This window comes from Schistocerca americana, chromosome 7 (genome assembly GCF_021461395.2).
Source record: "Schistocerca americana isolate TAMUIC-IGC-003095 chromosome 7, iqSchAmer2.1, whole genome shotgun sequence".
Taxonomy (NCBI): Eukaryota; Metazoa; Arthropoda; class Insecta; order Orthoptera; family Acrididae; genus Schistocerca; species Schistocerca americana.
Window position 1 is genome coordinate 554037981 of NC_060125.1, and position 20261 is coordinate 554058241.

Below are 20261 nucleotides of genomic sequence, written 5' to 3' on the forward strand. Positions count from 1 at the left end.
AATCGACTGTTGAATGATTTAAGTCTCCTCCAAAGATTACAGTATCATTAGGGAACTTATGTACAAGTGAAGTGAGGTTTTCTCGGAAGTTTTTGGTTACATCAAGTGGTTGATAGGACCCTATTATAATTTTGTGCCTATCCTTGATACTGAGTCTTGCCCAAACAGTCTCATGTGCAGCTTCACCTATATATCTCCACAGATTTGAGTTTACTGCCTGTTGCAACAAATACACCACTTCCATTTTTCGTTTCCCTATTCCTTTGGCCTACACTAGATTTTTTCCAAATATCTCACTACTGTCTACTTCAGGATTTAACCAACTTTCTGTGCCTAATATTATGATGACTTCAGTGCTCTTTAGGGGCACTTCAAATTCTAACACTTTGTTGCGAATGCTTTGGAGCTTAACCAGTAGGTTTTTGATACTGTCATCTGAGGGAGGCATATTTTTTTTTTATCTTGCACTGATACTTCTGGGTTTTCCACAGCAATAGTTATGTGGAATGTATGAAGAGTCGCCTAATTAATAACAAAAAAAAAAAATCCCTCGCGCGCGCACACACACACACACACACACACACAAGCAACTACTTGGGTAGCTGCCTCTGACTTCAAGCACACGTTTCTCATACGAAAATTTCCTGTCTTTTGCTTCAGAATTAGGTAATCTAATGTCCTCTGAGGCACAACAAACAATATATTTATCGACACTCTTATCTTTCGCTGTGAAAGCTTCTCTACTTTCTCTCTGGGGTACTCCCGCGAAGCTCGCGTTTGTTCAAACATTATTCCTTTCTCCAATTGAAAGTAGTTTACAAGCGTAATGGCTGCAGGATAAATGACACGATGAAAATGCATATCTTAAGTAGGCCTACCCCTTTCCTAGCAGTTCCCAACGTATGCCGGTAATGTAATCAGTATCTCATTGAATGTTATCCAGTAGCAGTTTGTGAGCTGATTTGGAACTTCGTGGCAGACTGAAATTATGTGCCAGACCGGGACTCGAATCTGGTTCAATCTCTTGGAAATCATAACACTCCGCCAACATTCAAATGTTGGCGCCATATGTTCCACGACAACATAGTGCGCAGATCATCACAAACCTTTCTGCTCGGCGCGTCGCTTATTGCGTCTCATTTAGGACATCGTCTCCCCGTTGAGACAAAAGAGTAACGAATTGTTACTAGCAAGTACTCTGGCATTCTTTCCCTTCAGCTGTTTGTGAACAACACTGCTAGCTGGCGAACAACAGTTCGGCTAAGTAAATACGGTTACAGGGCAAATTAGCGCCTTTCGGATACTTATTGACGGAGGATCCTGAGTTTTTAGTGATGGAGATATCTACTTTTCTCGCAGAAGTAGTTTCACGGTGTGATGTTGGCAGCAATAAGAACGAAATGAGAGACAGGAAAGATGGACGAATTTGTACACGTAGCAGATTGTTGAATAAATGCCTCTAATATTTTTGTAATTTTGCTGTCATCAATTACTTATTCACTGTAGAGATGGATTTCGGGTCATTATTACACGTTGCTCAAAAGAACGAGCGAAATTCAAAGAAAGAGGTACATGTTTTACATTCCCCGTTTTGTTTACACTTTTTCAATTGAATGTTGCTGTCATCAATTTATATTTTGCTCACCTCGTATGAATAAGAAAGTTTTACTGGTATCCAGGTATCAATTTCTATCAGCAACATTTGTGAATCAGTGTTGTTATTGTCATGATGATTTCGTAATGTTTCAGCCTGCGAGATGTTACCGTTCTACTTTCGATCCGCCGAAGAAGGAAGTGAGGGATTCCAAATCATTGTCAGTAAACATACAGAAATTTTTGCAGAGAAAGGAAGAAGAAGAAAAGAAGAGAGAAGTAGAAGCCATGCAAAGGAGGGCTGTAAGTATACTGTGGCTAATTGTTGCATCTTCCCCCCAACCTCTCCCTTCCCTCATTATTTTCTGTAAGCAGCTAATATGTGAAGAAAGCCGCATGAGACCGTATTATTCGTAAGTATCTAATTTTAAATGTAAAAAGGGTCAAATGTTTTACTGAAGAGAAGTTCAACCATATGCAAGACACAGTTTTGTTATTACCTAAACATGTCTTATCAATTTGCGCTATCTTCACAGGGATTTTTTTAAATTTATTATTTTCCTGAAAATTATTATCGCATATTAATAGCTTACCTAGATTATATGGATTTTTGACTGGAAGATATTTCTGTGTACTAAGGAGTCTGAAATACATGCAGTTGTCTTTGGCAACAAATTGCATTTGGAAATCAGCATTTACACATGCAAAAACATGAAGAGAAAAATGGTTTCGAACTCAATTCAGTTTTAGGTTGATACAGGAATTAGTTCAGAATGCAAGTATAAAGTTCATTAATAATTTGTGTCAGTTTGAAAAGTCTGACACATTAAAAAAATATTAAAAACAAGTCCTTTATGAAAAATCCAACATATTGTCAAGACAGACACCCATACTTGATATTATGTTTTAACAATTTTATAATCTAACATTGATTTTATCTGTTCACAACTAATGCATTTCAACCATCACTGGTCTTCTTCAGATCCAATAAGCAGCTTTTTGCAATACCTTGTGTTTACTAGTTACTTGTGAACAGATGAAAGTACACCACCGGTAATGTAAAAACAAAGAATATGTTATGGAAGCCATATTGTACTGTGCCGCTAAAACCGTTTTCAAGGGTATCTGCAAGGTTCCAGATGGGAGCATGTATAACTAGAGTATTGAATCCCTCATGGTGGCAAAGGATGTGGCCAGTGCCATTGTTGCATATGTTGTGTACAAGAGACAGTACCTGAATACACAAAAATAAGGATAGGACCGAAGTTAATTAAGTGTTTTAGTAGAGGCAACACTACCAAAATTTGTAACTTCATCTATCTTAACGTGTCATACTGCAGTTGTAGGGTGCAGAGCACATCTAATCTGCCACTCCTTATAACTGTTTCTCCAAAGTACCATTCGAAAGTGTTCCAGCTCTCAGTTCTTGGGGGAGACACTCTGTATCCAAGATGGTGTGCTCATCTTGTGAGGGTCAGTGAAGTTATGAAGAAAGAGGAAGCCATGACATTTATTTATTTATCTTATTTCATTTGAGGATCATCTCACCATGATACAGGATTTGTTTAGATAATAAAGTGCCACTCAGTAGGTCAAAATATAACAGACAGCATTCATAAGATTCTTTAGGCATAGTCCATATCGATTCAGGCAGGCTAGAAAAAATCTTACCTTCGTTGTCTCAGATGTTATTGAATTAGGCATGATGTTAAAATGAAGGATTAAGTAAGGAACACGCATTTCTCAACAACAAAAAAAAAAAAAATTCTGCTCCAAGATACAGTCCTCCAAAGATGACGCTGCACATAACAGTTTGAAGATGCAAATTTTGGAAAAAAATTTAAAATGCCGTATCTCTGGAATAGTTCAACTTTTTTTAAAATTAAAAAGATAATTGCTTTATGATTACAGAGAAATCCTCAATTTGGACTTACCTGTCAAAGTCGTTTTACTATAGCTTTCTGAACTTTTTTTTTTATAATTTATGGATTTTTTTTCTGTTTCATAAATGCCAACCATAAAATTTTGATTTTTTTTCTGTTAATTAGTGCCATATAGTTCTATATTCCCTGAAAAGGAGAGCTTCCATTTTTAGGTTGAACAGGTTTTGTAAACAATTGAAATTTTTGCCATACATGAAACCTGTTTTGTTACCACATTATTGCATAATAGGCTCATAAAAATCAAAACCTGGCCTTATTTAACATAATTTTTATTTTGAAAGATGAGTAAGAGACTCATTTCCAAGCATTTTAAATGGTTCCAAAATGTATGTGAAAGGTCCAAAGACTTGAAGGTTTCAGTTTATACAATTTCTGTGCACTCTGTTTTGTACAAAAATTAGCCAGTCAATGAACTAAAAATGTGTTCCACTACTTTAGTATCTTCCTTTGATATGGAGTGATGCCTTCTTGTTAAACAAATAGGAACTGGAGCACTTACATTCTTCAAAACAATGTGAACAGGAAGTGAGCACTAATGATGTTGTTGCTGTCCGTCAGCTGGAAACCTATATCCAGTAGCTGGTCCATGTGGTAGCGTAAAGGTCACTACATTTCATTTAACTCACAACTAGTATCTATAACCTTTGCAATCCACCAGTCACAGTCATACACACATGCCACAAATATCCCCCCCTTCTCAGGCAGTGAATCTGCTGTTTGTGAGGTGTTGGCAGAACCAACGAAATTTCTTCTTTCTTGTTCTTTAAAGTGAGTGCAATATGAGTTTGCCCATCACTTTGAGTCCAAAAATGTCTTCTGAATTCCTTTCACAGGAGTCGTTTGTTTGGACCATTCTTCTTTTTTCTGACCACGGAATTCTTCGATTTGCTCTTTGGACAAAAGAATGAGGGCTGTGGATGTTTTAAGATTTCATGACTCTCATAAAATCCTCAGCATTCTGAATTGCAGCTGTATTTGTTCTGGAAAGATTATGTTTTCTAGCATGGTGCTTCAGCAGGCCTCCTACACCATTGCAAGGCCCTGTCCCATGACCAGTAGCACTGTATACCCAGTCAGTTGGCACAAGTGTCTTACTCAATTCAAACAGCTGGCAACCATTTTTAAAATGACTAGTAGTACCAGCAGAAATATTGATGACCTTCTCTGCCCCTGTTTGCTGTTGAAGAATTTTGCGCATTGCTAGCAAAGCTTGTGCGGAGTCATGTCCTGTGTCATCACTTGTAACTGCAAACTTGTGGTCTTGTTTTGAAAATATGTCACTCCTGTAAAAATTGAAACCTGGTCATTACTCCAGTGATACCCATGTACTTCTTGTTCTCAGCAAAATCACAGTGAAGCACTAAACATAGTTCTTCAGCCTGTACACACCCTTTCACTTCTGCAATGTGTTGTTGCTGCAATTTCTTCAGATGATGGTGTGTTACTGCTTTCACTGACCATTTACCATGAATGAAACTGTCAAAGGCAACAGTTTTCTATTTGAACTTGAGCAACTTCTACAGGATGATCATAATAGGGATCTGGTCTTCGAAAGACTCTTTTTATATACCTCATATTTCTTGATTTGTCTACCGTGTACTTTGATACTGATGGAATGTGGTTCAAAATTGTTTTCTTTGAAAAGTCTCTGGAATAATAGTTAAAACTTGCACCACTTCACTGTACAATTCACAATATTCAATAGCTGAGTTGAAATTTGTGGAAAATTCCTGGCAAGAGGTGCAAGAGTGCTTTAGTTCATTTTCTTCTGAAGATGGAATTCCTACTTTGAAGAGTGTGGTCAGTTTTGCTGTAGTGTATTCATCCATAGCTTTAGTAATTTCTCTACACTCTCTTGATCCATAGAGCTTATGACTCGACTTCACTGACCACGGTTTGTTGACAGGACTAACACCTACTTCTGTAGTTGACTGATTCAGGGTATTCAATTCTTCCTCTGTTGATGCAAAATCTGCATCATCTGCACCATGGGAGGCTTCACCTTGTTCAGGTACTATCATTGTTGTTATTCTGTTAAAACATTTAGAACACAAAAAGTCGTCACTGGAAACATCTTCACTTTGAAACAGAGTCTTCAAATGAGAACACTTCTTCCCAACCTGAACAAAGTCTGCTGTTTTTTTGTAGATCACTCTTTTGTGGATATGCAAATAGTCAGCACACTCCACTCTCCTGTGGCCGCAGTCAGAAGGCATTTCAAGGAATCCTTTTCACAAAACACACTCGTCATCATGTCCTCCTCGCTGTGTCTGGTGACAGTGACTCCATCAGTCGTTCAGTCCTTATTGTGGTTCAGTCCGTATTGTGGTGGGCTCAGTTGTGGCTTGCAAAACCGAGCTTTGCTTTGAAGATCGAGTCGCACGAAGTGCAATACAGTTGCCCGGTGGAGTTATACACAGATGTAATTAGGCTTGGGCTTAGATTTGTGGAGCTTTTGTTTATCGTCCAGGTTCTTTAGGCTGATATGCTCGAATTACTCCACACTCCTGTTTACAGTTGAGCGCCACTCTGATTGGTGTAATGCAAGCTCCTCCCAACGTTTGCTCGGAATGCCACAGGCCGTGAGATGACAGTTGATGGTGTCTTTGTATCGCAGGTATTGGCCACCTTCTCCATGCGTATGATACGGCCACTCCATCTCAGTTGGTGTTTCATTAAGAGAGTTTCAATGCCAGGCAGTTTCACGCGGCACAAAATCTCCGTGTTTGGAACACTGTCTTCCCATTTCATGCGAAGAATTGATCTCAGACAGCGAAGATGAAAGGTGTCTAACCTCCTAATGTCAGCTTTATAACAGCACAAGGTTTCCAAATTCGTAGAGTAAAGTTAGTAATATTATTGCTTTGTAGACTGCAGTTTTAGTTTGTAGTCTGAGATCGTGTGATTTCCATACTCAGTGATTCAGTTTGCCAAAAACTGAGGCTGCATTGGCTATACGAGCTGCAATTTCTGTTGTCAGGCTGTTGTCACTTTTAATGTGACTACTTAGATACGTAAAGTGTGACACGTTTTCCAAATGTTTGTTGTCCAGCATAATACTGCAGTCGTCTGTATTGCAACCCCTAAGTGGTTATTGAAGGACTTATGTCTTGGTTATGCTTATGACTAGACCAAATCTTCTTCAGGAGTCATTTAGCAGGTTCATGTATGTTTGGAGGGATTCAGGAGAATTAGCCATCATGCATACATCAACTGCATAAAGAATTTCTAAGATAGATATTTTATTTACACAACTTTTTGTTCTGAGGCGAGAGATGTTGAAGACACTTTTGTCTGTTCTCGAGTCAAGACCCATTTGACCACTGCAGGATTTGGTCGCGTGTCTCGTAACAGCTGTGAAATAAAGTTAGAAGAGTGTGGGAGCCTGTACACAGCCTTGTTTTACACCGCATGTCACGGGAGACTGGTCTGAAAGCTCATTTTCATGGCGGATTTTTGCCATCATGTTGTCATGAAACTGTCTAATCAAGTTAATAATTTCATCAGGGCAGCCGGTTTTCTTTAGTATAATCCAGAGAGCTTCCCGCGGGACTCGGTCAAATGCTTTTTCCAGGTCTACGAAGCACATGAAGAGAGGCTGATGTTGCTCTAAGCTTTTCTCTTGCATTTTTTGACAACAAATATGGCATCCATTGTGCCTCTGTTCGAGCGAAAGCCACACTGGGTCTCCAGTAGCACTTTTTCTGCAAGGTGCGTTAGCCTGTTGTTGAGTATGTGAGCCAGGACTTTCCCAGCTGCTGAGAGAAGAGAGATTCCCCTGTGAGAACTGCAGTCAGAAATGTCACCTTTGCCTTTGTAAATTTTGCAAACGCAGTCACCCTTCCAATCTTGTGGAATTATTTCGCACTCCCAAATCTTTGAAATTAGAACAAACAGTGGGTTCGTAATGTTTGGTCCACTATATTTATAAAGTTGTGATGGTAAGTTGTCTTACCCTGCTTATTTGTTATTTTTCAGCTTACCCAATGCTGAAATGAATTCACTGAACAAAGGGGCATCAGCAAGTTGTTTGGCGGCGGGCAGGCCTTCAAGTATTTCTATGTATGGAATATGTCGTCTGATGGTTGGGATTAAGATTGTCATCAAAATGTCCTGCCCACCGAGCAAGGGTATCACTCTGTTGCGTCAGCCAACAGATTTTATCTTTGTCATAAACAGGTGCTATCTTCCTTGATTTTGGACCAAAGGTAGTTTTCAGGCACTCGAAGAATCTGCCTATTTGGTTTGTGGCAGCATATGATTGCATTTCATTGGCTTTATTCAGTCACCATTTGTCTTTGAGGGCACGCACCTTTACTTTCAGGTTGTAATGTGCTACTTTACACTTGTCAAGATCAGGACTGTGAAGAGATGCTCTGAAGTCATTAACAAGCTTTTTGATCTCTGCATCTGAATCGTCAATTCAATCTTGGTTCTTTTTCTGAGGTTTTCCCAAGACTTCTGTGGCCTACACCACTTTCTGCCCTATCGGTAGATGGTTTCTCACTCCAGTAGTAGGTGTAACCTCCGAGCTATTCACACAGCTCTCGGGAGTCACTAAGATGTGTTTCACATGGGGCGGTGATGTCGATGTTATATCTAGCCAACTCCCTAGCAATAAGTGCTGTCTTTCCCTCTGGACATTGATTATGGTCATTATCCAGTAAAGTACAGATGTTCCATGTACCATTCATAAAGTGTTTAATGCAAGTATTTCCTTTATTTTTTTTTTTTTTTTTTTTTTTTTTTTTTTTTTTTTTTTTTTTTTCGACCACAGATTTTGGTGAACAAGTAACCACAGTTTGCCACTTGCACTGAGTTGAGATGGGCTATGTTTAGGCCACCTTTTCTAGGCCCCTCCCTTGATTAGGGAAAGCAGAGCATTGCTAAATATGGCTGCTTTGTCATCTGATTAGCTGCCGAACCAGTCCTCCTGTCCCTGTCGAGTTCCAGAACGACCATCACCGTCTGACCGCACACACAACTACTGTGTCAACTGGCAAATTCCTCACGAAAACACAGAACTCTCTGGATGGTCTCTGATTTCTTAGGCACCTCTTCAGTAAACAAATTAGCACTGGACAACTACAATACAGAAACATGCAATGGACGACGACGACGACGACGACAAAGAAACTGACAAGAAACTGCAACAAAGTGTAAGAAATGTCTGTAACAATGAAGGTGAAAAGAAATAGTCACGACAGAGAAAGTGATAAGAAATAACTGCAACAAAGACCGTCGAAATAAACATTGTAACAAAGAAATTATAAGAAACAACTTCAGTGAAGACATATATTACCCTTGAAAATTAAAAAGATTTTTTAAAGTAAAACCTGTCTAACTTAAAAGTGGAAGCTGTCCTTTAAAGAGAATATAGTACTACATGGTACTAATCAACAGGAAAAAATCTTAACTTTTCTGGATTTGCATTTTTGAAAAAAAAATTGTAAATTATAAAAAAAATTCAAAAGGCGACAGTAAAAGAACTTTCACAGATATGTCCAAATGGATGATGCCATTGTAATCATAAAGCAATTCTCCTTCAAATAAAAAAACAAAATATCTAGAACTGTTGCAGAGACACAACATTTTAAAAAAAATTCTGAAATCCGCATCTTCAAAATGGTGTTTGCAATGTCATCTTTGGAGGTGTGTATCTCAGGGCAGGAATTTTTTTGGAGGAAAAAAAAAAAATATTCGTGTTCCTACCTTACTCCTGAATTTTAACATAAGCTAAATTCAATAACATCCGAGACTATGAAGGTAACCTGCCTACCTGAAGTGATACGGATTATGCCTTTAATGACATAGTGCAGGTGTTTGGCCTGGTCTGGATTAAGGAACTGTCATGGCATTTGCCTTAGCAATCCAGGAAAACTCAAATCAGATACTGGCAGAAGTAAAGCTGTGAGTACCGGGCGTGAGTCGTGCTTCGGTAGCTCAGATGGTAGAGCACTTGCCCGCGAAAGGCAAAGGTCCCGAGTTCGAGTCTCGGTCAGGCACACAGCTTTAATCTGCCAGGAAGTTTCATATCAGCGCACACTCCACTGCAGAGTGAAAATCTCATTCTGGTATCAAATCAGTATTGCTGGACAGAGCAGCTTCATCCTCCCGTATATGAGGTCAGCATTGTAACTGGTGCACTGCCTTATTTGGTAATTCTCCAGTGTATGATGTTCCTTCATTTACATTGCAAATTGTTTCAGGTAACTTGCAATATAAAACATAGTTTATGTCTTCACTGTCCACACACTGAGGACACCTGCTGGTGACTCCTGGTATGCTTCCAGTCAATTTCAATGTTAAACCTAGTTCCACTCTTTACTACCTCCCACATTAAGACACACACACATCAGTGGCTCTTGGACTTGGGAAATACTGCTGTGCCTCTTGCCTCAGTTCCGGACTCCACATTCAACTATCCACCTGCACAAATGAGCCAACAGGCATTACTGTTTGTATTGCACATCTTGCCACATGATACTTGTGAAAGCAGTAAACTGTCATCATGTATGATTCTTCAACTTCTCCCGGCCTGTTTCTTGCTCGAACAGTCCATGCGTGTACTGCCGGTCCAAAGTGTTCAAAGGGCACAATATTTCGGCAATCAGACATGTCGCCATCGTCAGGTGTGCTGACGAACTGAGGTGCTAAGGGCAGGCGGCCGTCCTAAATCCCCTTTCCGCGCAAGGCGTTCTCTCCACGGTCCACGCCCGCGGCCACGTGTCGGCAGTCGTTGAGAGGCTGGCGTTGGCGTCTGTGGTGGCATCGGTGTAACTGCCTTGTCCGCCCTGGTCGCTCGTTCGTTTTCTTTGCTGAGCCTCTTTTTAATTAGACTCGGTGCTGGTTCCCATGCCTTGCTGAGGTTATAGCCGCAATCTCTCTTGATGAGTCTGTCCCTGGTATGAATTTTGATAGCCTCTCTAACGACGCTGTCCCAGTATTTAGATGTCTGTGCCAAGACCCTGGTATGTTGGTAGTCCATTTCGTGATTTTCAGACAAACAGTGCTCTGCGACTAGCGACTTCTTGGGGTACATAAGTCGAGTGCGCACCGTCTGTCCAATGTAAGTCTTCCCACACTCACAGGGAATCTGGTATATGCCTGCCTTCCGCAAACCGAGATCGTCTTTGACACTTCCCAGTAATGCTCGTGTTTTATTGGGTGGGCAAAAGACAGTTCCTACTCGGTGTTTCCTCGATATTTGTCCTATTTTCCCCGATAGCGTGCCAGCATACGGTATATAGGCGGTGGCTATCTCTTCCTCTGTGACTTTGTCCATCTCCACACGCTGTACTGTAGAGGTGGGGCGGAGAGCGCGTCTGATCTGCCATTCCGAGTACCCGTTTTTCCAAAATACAGTTTTAAGGTGTTCCAGCTCATGGGGCAGACTCTCTGCGTCTGAGATGGTGCGCGCCCTGTGCACCAGTGTTTTTAGAACACCATTCCTCTGCGAAAGGTGGTGGCAGCTATTTGCATGCAAATACAGGTCGGTGTGCGTTTTCTTCTTGTATACCTCATAGCCCAGGGTGCCATCCTCTCTTCTTTTGACCATGACATCCAGGAATGGTAAACTTCCGTCTGCTTCGGCCTCCATAGTGAATTTGATGTTCGGATGTCTGGAGTTCAGGTGTGTAAGGAAGTCTAGGAGCTTGTCCCTTCCATAGGACGAATTTCTATATGGAGTATTTCGAGGAGGAAGCTTTGGCGTCATCCAAATGGAAACCTACTTGTTTTTCTACATTATTTTTATGACACGTTCGTGATATGGCCCCATAGAAGGGACAAGCTCCTCAGCTGCTTTGGAAAAGAAAAGAAGTTACGTTGTTGTCTTGGCTGAAGATTTTCTATCTGTTTGCTCTTGCAGTGTCAATTTTTGGCCAGCTGCCATCTTGTTGCAGTGCCACAAATCAGTCGTTTAGAACAGATGCCATTGTTTTATGAAAAGGTAGTTGCTGCTCACCATATAGTGGAGATGCTGAGTCACAGATAGGCACAACAAAAAGACTGTCACAAATTAACTTTCTGCCAATATGGCCTTCATCAAAAATAGATGAAACACTAGGGCGTGTGTGGACACGCACGTGTGTCACACACACACACTCATTTACTGCAGTCTCTGGCAACAAAGCCACACTGACAAAGCCACACTGCTAGAGAGACTACAGTTGTGTGTGTGTAGACCATATTGGCCACAAGCTAATTTGTGGCAGTCTTTTTGTTGTGCCTGTCAGCGACTCAGCATCTCCACTATATGGTGAGTAGCAACTTTCTTTTTCATAATATTGTTACATTCCATCCTGCATTTACCTTTGTTTGATAGATGCCATTTTTTGTTTCTTGCAACAGTTTTTTACGGAGTCTGCCATGATTTATGAGCTTTCTAAACTCTTGACCGTACATGTATATTTTCCTGGCTCTGTAAGTAGAATACAACCAGTCCATTCTTCTTCAACTATTAAGCTCAAGCTGTTTTATTTTTATATTGTAGAAATTATCTTTGACACACACTCCTCTACCGACAGGAAATTTTGAAGTCTGATTGTCAGCAGTGTCAGTAATCCTATTCATCAGAAGACACCAGACTACCGAGAAAGCAGCAGTGTAAGTAACAACAAGTAGCAGTCTCTTGCCATTGTTTCACTAATGAGACGATTTCTCTCTTTTTTAAAAAATCGTAAGCGGCGGTAGCGCGCACAAAAGGAAGCCATGCCGCGAGTGGCGACAGGCTGTAAACATTCATTATCAGAATGTGACAAACAATGCATGACACAGTACAATAATGCATTTTCAGCTTAGAGTAACGTAAACACCTATAACAAAAAGAACGGCACTTATCAGATCAATGAAAAATAAGCAATCAATTCAAACCAGACGAAGCACGTGAAAAAGAAGGGTGCCCGTATAAATACGGACGGAGCGCCTGACACATAGCAATGACTACCTGGGAAAGCTTAACTGCTAAGCTTACGACTCGAACCAAAGTACTGTAGCTGTATCATCATTCATTCGACCTAAATCGTGTCTCATATTACAAAGGACCAACTTTGTTTCGATTTGGACGTGTGGCCTAAAACTTTTCTCTCCCTTTGAATTTCGAGTCTCAAATTTCAGGTGCGGTTTAGATTCGGGAAAATTTTTTTCCCCCCCCCCCTTGATTTCGAGTTTCATTTTTCATGTGCAGCTTAGATTCGAGTAAATACGGTAATTGCTCTCGCTCTCTCTCTCTCTCTCTCTCTCTCTCTCTCTCTCTCTCTCTCTCTCTCAGTGCAAAATGGCAAAGCAGGCATCGTTAGAGGTGAAACTAAAGCTATGAAAGCATGTATAACTAGAGGGAAGATAGTTGCCATCTGTATAGGTTTAACAATACAGAATTATCAAAATCAGGACAGTGCTTCACAAGAAATAGAACATTTTTTTAAAAAAAGCCTGATAGTTTATTTAAGAATCAATAAATCATTTATAATTTACACATTGGGGTGATGATAATGCTAATCCCGATATGAGCAGAAAATCATAAATTGAAAATTTCCAATTGACGTACAGAAGATGCAGCTGGGTGACATCATCAACTGCCACCAATATTTTCAAGGCAACATTACAGCAAGTAAGTATTGTGGAAGGGAAAGTTTTAAACATGGCTACTTGGTTCAGTGACAGCTTCTAAATTAAAATTGAAACAAATGAGCTCTCAGTCACTATTTTTAGTCTTATTGACCAGGTTTCAACACTTCTACGAGTGCCTTCATCAGAATTAAAACAATTAAAATGGCCTATAACATAGTTACAAATTTATAGGAAAAGATATTTTTTATATAAAAAGTGTAAGTACTGACTAACAATAAAAAATAAGACAGAGGCAGTACTTATATGTCACATATAAAATAATTAACAGGCCAGAAGGGTTTTAGTCACAAAATATATAAAAAGGAATGCGTGAAGGTGAGCCACATGGGCAGCTAGTACCTTTACAACTACAGGTTGCAACAGACTGTGGAAGGGAATTTAAAACCTTTGTTTGCAGATCAGTACTGAAAAGGTAAAACGCACATGCATGCGCGCGCGCGCACACACACACACACACACACACACACACACACACTGTAAACACTAGGTCACCACACAACAAAAAATGACCAATGCAAGATGTTATCGATTGTGAAAATTACTGAACAGTGGGTGACATGGCATTTACTCCAGCTCCGTGTTATTTTATTTATTTATTTTTTGTCAAGGGAGAGAGCAGGATTCAACACAGAATTTAAGCAAAAACCTCAATCTCTATACTTGCTGATTTGATTTCAACTGCTTCCTCAGTAACACTATCCCAACAGCTACAAATACAGGATAGAATCTTTGTGTAGTTATATTTCATAGGTTGCCCAGTGCATAGACAGAGTTCTGCAATAGCCGTTTTTCTTAGATGTTGTAAACATGTGGGATGCTTGCGCTCAGTACACCAGTCCTCCACAGTCTTGACACTCTGACCAGTACATGGCAAGCCACAGCTGCAAGAATACAATAGAAACCCCCCTTATGCAAAATAAGACAATGTTTAACAGACCCTAATCGTAGATGGAGGTCGCAAAATGCATTTCATATAATTTTTCTGCATAATACAACCAATTACCTCACCTGTTGTTTGTTAGTTTTCACTATCATTACCGTCTGGTGTGAGTCATCTTTAGATGTGTGGTGGCACTAGTGTTTACAGAGTGTGAGAGAGAGTTTGCATTATTTTTCCAGAATTGCTCTGCAGACCAAGGTTTTAAATGCTTTTGCACCATGCTTACTCGCTGCAGTTTTACCTTGAAAATGAGAGTGTGGTCACCTGTCAAAATATTGGCAGCTGTCGACAACGTCATTTTGCTGCATTTCCGTTAGTTAATAGAACATTATATATTCTGGGACAAACTCAGGTCTCGTGTAGAAAATCTGCATTAGTGTTAAATGATGGTGTGGTCACAAATAAGTACAATTACCTTAATGTAATTTTCAGTCTTTTACAGTGGTACTTCCTTTGAAACTTGTATTTTTCAATATGAAGAGGAGAAATATTATCCTGAATCCTACAAAATTCATCATGAAACGTATCCTTAAAATTTTACTTGACCAATAATATTCCTTTGACTGAGTCTATTAACAAACTGTTCCTTTCTTTTGCCCTCTGAGATGCAATGAGAAAAAAACACACATTCAGTAGACGCAAGGTTACTAGAAAAATTGGGAGATTTTCAAAATTTCTCAAAATGTTTTGACATTCTGACCTTTTTTTTTTTTTTTGTAGCAAAGAACAACTTTGTTGATCTAGTGTAGAGTTTTCATCCAGGATTGTAGATATGGCCCAATTCTGGATGTTGCAAGACTTTTTCTGCTGTCACTATTTTTTATATGGGAAGATGACAGACTTCTAATTAGTAGATGCAGTCTTGTAGGGCAACAGTACTTCAAAAGATTCTCAGTGACTCAGCATTTCTAAACGTGATAAAATGAGGAATCTCCAACTTCAGATGATTAACTAACAAACATTTGTTTCAGTGTGTGAAAGTGTTGAGACAATTACTTCACACAAAAATTTGTGAGACGATGAAATGCTACTTCATTACCAAAAAGCCGAGCATTTTCTAAAAATAAAAAAAGCCAACTGTACATTAAAAAAGCCTTGAAAAGCTGGACGAGTTTAGAAAAAGCTAGCTGGTTGGTAACCATACACCTGCAGGAAAATTAGAGATATAGTTGGAGAAAAGAGAAGTAACTGTATGAATATTGAGAGCTCAGATGACAAGCCACTACTAAGCAAAAAAGAGGAAAGGGTAGGGGTGGAAGGGATATATAGGAATGCTATAAAAGGGAAATGAGTTTGAAGACAACTTTATAGCAAAGGATGAGGAAGTAAATGAAGTTAGGATGGGAGATATGATACTGCAAGAAGAGTTTGACAGAGCACTGAAAGACCTAAGTCAGAACAGGACCCATGGAGTATTCTACATTCCCTCAGAATTATTGAGATCTTTTGTAAATGCAGCCATGTCAAAACTATTCTATCTGGTTAACAAGATAAATGAGACAGGCAAAATATTCTCAGGCTTCAAGAAGACTCTGATAATCTCACTTCCCAAAAAAGAATGTGCCTACAGGTGTTAATATTACTGAACCATCAGCATACTGACACAAATTACTTACAGTACAGCGGAACAGTTGGTAGAAGCTGACATTGGGGAAGATCAGTTTGACTTCTGAAGAAGTGTAGGAACAAGTGAGGCAATGCAGACTCTGAAACTTTATCTTAATAGATAGATTTAAAAAAAGTGCAAACCAACTTTTATAGATGTTAAAAGACATCTAGCCACCAAGAGATGCACTTGCACTTAAAATATGTAGCCTAACTCTTATTTGGGTGTGTAACACATTGTCAGTGGCATCTGATACAGAACACAACAAAAAAATTTGTGTTCATTGGTAAAATTTCTTGGTCACATTGGATGTAACTGTTATATAATGTAAACATGGAACTGACAAATAGGGCAAAGAGTCTACATTGGTTTTTTCTTTATTCAGTAGTTGCTAAGTGATGATAAATATTTTGTACTTAATTAATTACTTCTTTTGGTATAGATTAACCTTTAATGCCTCTTATAGTTTATTATTGACCTATAAATCTTGATATTTGCATCACATATTTTTTTATTTATTTTGGTTGTACCATTCAGTCTGGGCATTGTAATGAAATGTGTTGTGTATCTCCCTGTTTCTTGTTATTTCTGAAATCATATTCCTCTGCATCTTTGCCATGCATTCAATATTTGTAAAATACTTTACCTGGATGATTAGTATGTAAGAATAGAGTATATGAATTATAAAATATTTATAAATACTGTAGAGCCCTGGTAATTCAAGCTAATTGGGGTTGAGGCTACCTCAAATTACAAAAAAAAACTTGGATAATATGGAAATACCACTAAATAAAAGGATAAATCATAAATAAATCTTTAAAAAGCACAATAATGATTGAAAAATTCAGGTTACCTCAGGTGACAAAAAACTCAGATAGTACAGAAATAACACTTAAGCAATGGGTAAATCATAAATCAATCATTTAAGAGCACAATAATGATTAAAAATAAATAAAAAATAGTGTGTTACATATCTTTGTTACATGTACATATATGGGCACACATTTCCAAGTTGCAAAAATATAAATTACGTTTTAAAGAAATTGTCCATAGACCTTTGTTTTAAAATAGAACCTCGTTTTCTAGCAGCAATGTCGAACCATCTTCTAGGAAGTATGGTGTCAGTTGGAATAGCTTCCACTTGCTGCTTGATTTAAAGCAATGCCACATCTAGTGTTGTCAAACCCTCGGTGTGTGTGGCACTGTTACAATGTTTTCAGGTAATTCCTTGTCACCATTTTCAGTGGATTTACTAAACATTTCAATAACTGTAAGATTAGTCACTTCAAACTGTTCACTACGATTCATCCATTCTGAAGCATCACTCACATTCACATTTTCACATCCAGTAAGCTTTTTCATCAGCTCTGTCAACAGTAGGTCATCTTCATCTGTGCTGTAGGTACCCATTTTGCTCCATAAAATTTGGTTCCATGACTTGTTTAGTGCCTCCATCTTTATTTCAGACCATGAATCAGCTCTCCGGCAAACTGTCTTTTGTCCACATTGTAGTTCTTCCTCATCAGTGTGCGAACCAGGATTGTCAAGTGTTAAGATTGCTTTGGAAGGCAAACACTTCATCTTTAGATATGTTTTGGTCTCTGGAACAAAATCTTAAAACAGAGGCAGATTTCTGGTGTGCATATGCAACAGGCAGTACAGAAGCAGTGATATTTTTTAAAGCTCTAGGCTTAGCAGCCTTTGCTATTGCCAGCAGCTTCAGTTTTTGTCTCCACTTGCATTCGATGCAGCAAAAACTGTTAACCTCTCTGTGCTTTTTGTAGCCCTGGGCAATCTTTTCTTCTTTTGAGGCTAGAGTTTTAGATGGAAGCATTTTATAATGTGACACTGTTTCATCACAGTTATACTGTTGATCAGGAGTGAGCTTTTCCTCTTGTATAATTTTTCCTAATTTCATATAAAATTTCTAACAGTTTGAGAGTACAGAAAGTTTTTCACCACAAATTTTAAGCTCCCTTATGCTATATCTCTTCTTCCACCTATCCAACCCTCATTGTGTAAAATCGTCCTCACCTTTAATTGTTTCTGAAAATTACAGCTTTTTCTTGAAGAATAGGCCAGAAATTGGATTTCAGTTTTGCTTTTGTTGAGTAAACCAAATGAACAGAGCTTCATTTGGTTTTTCATACTCAGATTTCTTCATTGACTTCCATTCAAGTGATACAGTAGGACACTTGTTTGATGAAAATATCTCAATTTTGTCTCTTTCCACACCAGTCTCCAACAGTCACTTCACAAACTTCATATTCAGCAGCAAGTGTTTTTAATGTTTCTCCTTTGTGTAGTCTTTTTAAAGCCTCCAGTTTCGCATTCAGTGGGACAAATTTTCCCTTGCCCCTACCACTCATTGTAATGTATAAATTAAAATTAAGAGACACAGTTACATATGTACAGTACACTGTAAATATGTACAACACTTTAAAATTGATGTGACAGAGGTAGGCTCACTACAGTGCAGGGACACATACCAGTCAAGACTAACAGGGGATATTGAATGTATACAGAGAAGGACAGCACGAATGACCACAGGTTTGTTTAATCCGTGGGAGAGTGTCATCAGAGATACTCGGGTAACTGAAGTGGCAGACTCTTGAAGACAGATGCACACTATCTCGAGAAAATCTATTAACATAGTTTCAAGAACCAGCTTTAAGTGATTACTCTAGGGATATATACATCAACCCCCCTACATATCACTCACACAGGGATTGTGAGGATAAGATTAGAGTAATTACTGCATGCACAGAGGCATTCAGACAATCATTCTTTCCATGCTCCCTATGTGAATGGAACAGGAAGAAACCCTAATACTAACACAATGGAACATACCCTCTGCCATACACCTTGTTCGGGTTTTTCAGAATATAGATGCAGTTGTAAACCCACAACCGACTACAATTCATACAACAATGGTCAGCCAATGTTACAAGATGTGCACTGTGTTGCTATTTCGGACTACTGTATTTCAATGACCACTGTTGTTGAGTAGGCACAACAATAGGGGTAACAGAAAGGATGGCATGCACTGTACAGCTGATTGTCAGACAGTCCCTGTTAAATATAGTGAAGGGGTAACAAAGAAAGAGCAAGCACTCCTCAAAGCCTAATGGCACCTGTCCATCTGTAATAGAAATGCATTAGCAGTCTAAGGCCAGGGTTATTTCTGTTTATTATGAATGATGAAAACCCTAAGTGGGACAGTTTTACCCATATTGTACGTGGAAAATTGAAAGAAAGTTAAAAAAAATGTAACACATTTGAAAGTGTGTGAAATGTACTTGCAGACAGTGTATGAAAACAATTTTTTTACTCTAGTTTAATGTTAAATTTTAATTTTCTTAAGACCAGCTCAAATTACACGGAATGTCAAAACACTGTGGCTCAACTGTAAATAAAAGCTGATGTTAATTTTCATGAGCAACATATTGAGTAAGTTGGCCTTAATGTAAAATGTGTTTCTAATGTTACATTGTAAATAGCGATATACATACTATTGTTTTTGTCCTGTGTACTAGATGCCACTGACGACAGGTTATACACCCAAATACCAGTTTGGCTGTAAACATCATAAGTAAGGCTCGTGGTGTTTAGAAAGATGACCTTTAACAAATATTTACAAGCTGTAGAACATCAAGGATCAAAGATTTGTACTTATATAGTATTTGTAGATTTAGAGAAAGTATATGACAGAGTTGACTAGTGTTCACTGTTTGAAATTCTGAAAGTAGCAGGGATAAAATACAGAGAGCAAAATGTTGCCAGTAACTTTTGCAGAAACCAGACAGTTGAAGGACATGAAGTGGGAACTGTAGTTGAGAAGGGAGTGAGACAGAGTTGTAGTCTGTCCCCCGTGTTATTCAGTCTGTACATCAGGCAGGCTGTGAAGAATACTAATAAGAAATTTTCAAAGGGAAGTAAAATTTAGGAAGAGGAAACTGGAATTTTGTAAGAGATGGCACAAGTCTTGGAAGATCATTGGAATGGAATAAATAGTGACGTGAAAAAGAGTTATAGAAAGAACATTGCCGAAAGAAAAACAAGGCTAATCGAATGTAGTAACATTAAATCAGGCAGTGCTGAAGGAATTAGATTGGGAAATTAGATACTAAAAGTAAAAGATCAACTTTGCTACACTACGTGATCAAAAGTATCCAGACACCTGGCCGAAAATGACGTAAAAGTTCATGGCGCCCTTCATCGGTAATGCTGGAATTCAGTATGGTGTTGGCCCACCCTTAGCCTTGATGATAGCTTCCGCTCTCACAGGCATAAGTCCAATCAGGTGCTGGAAGGTTTCTTGGAGAATGGCAGCCCATTCTTCACAGAGTGCTGCCCTGAGGAGAGGTATCGATGTCGGTTGGTGAGGCCTGGCACAAAGTCAGCAATTCTAAACATCCCAGAGATGTTCTATAGGATTCAGGTCAGGACACTGCGCAGGCCAGTCCATTACAGGGATGTTATTGTCGTGTAACCACACCACCACAGGGTGTGCATTATGAACAGGTGCTCAATCGTGTTGAAAGATGCA

General features: G+C 39.0%; 1 protein-coding gene across 1 annotated transcript in view; it reads left to right on the forward strand.

The window, feature by feature from the left end:
- LOC124623085 (trichohyalin-like) overlaps nucleotides 1–20261 on the forward strand; it is a 574208-nt gene that overhangs the window by 526466 nt on the left and 27481 nt on the right. The window contains exon 4 of the mRNA XM_047148876.1: nucleotides 1750–1896. Within this exon, the coding sequence (XP_047004832.1) occupies nucleotides 1750–1896 (147 nt within the window). The remainder of the gene's footprint in view (nucleotides 1–1749; nucleotides 1897–20261) is intronic.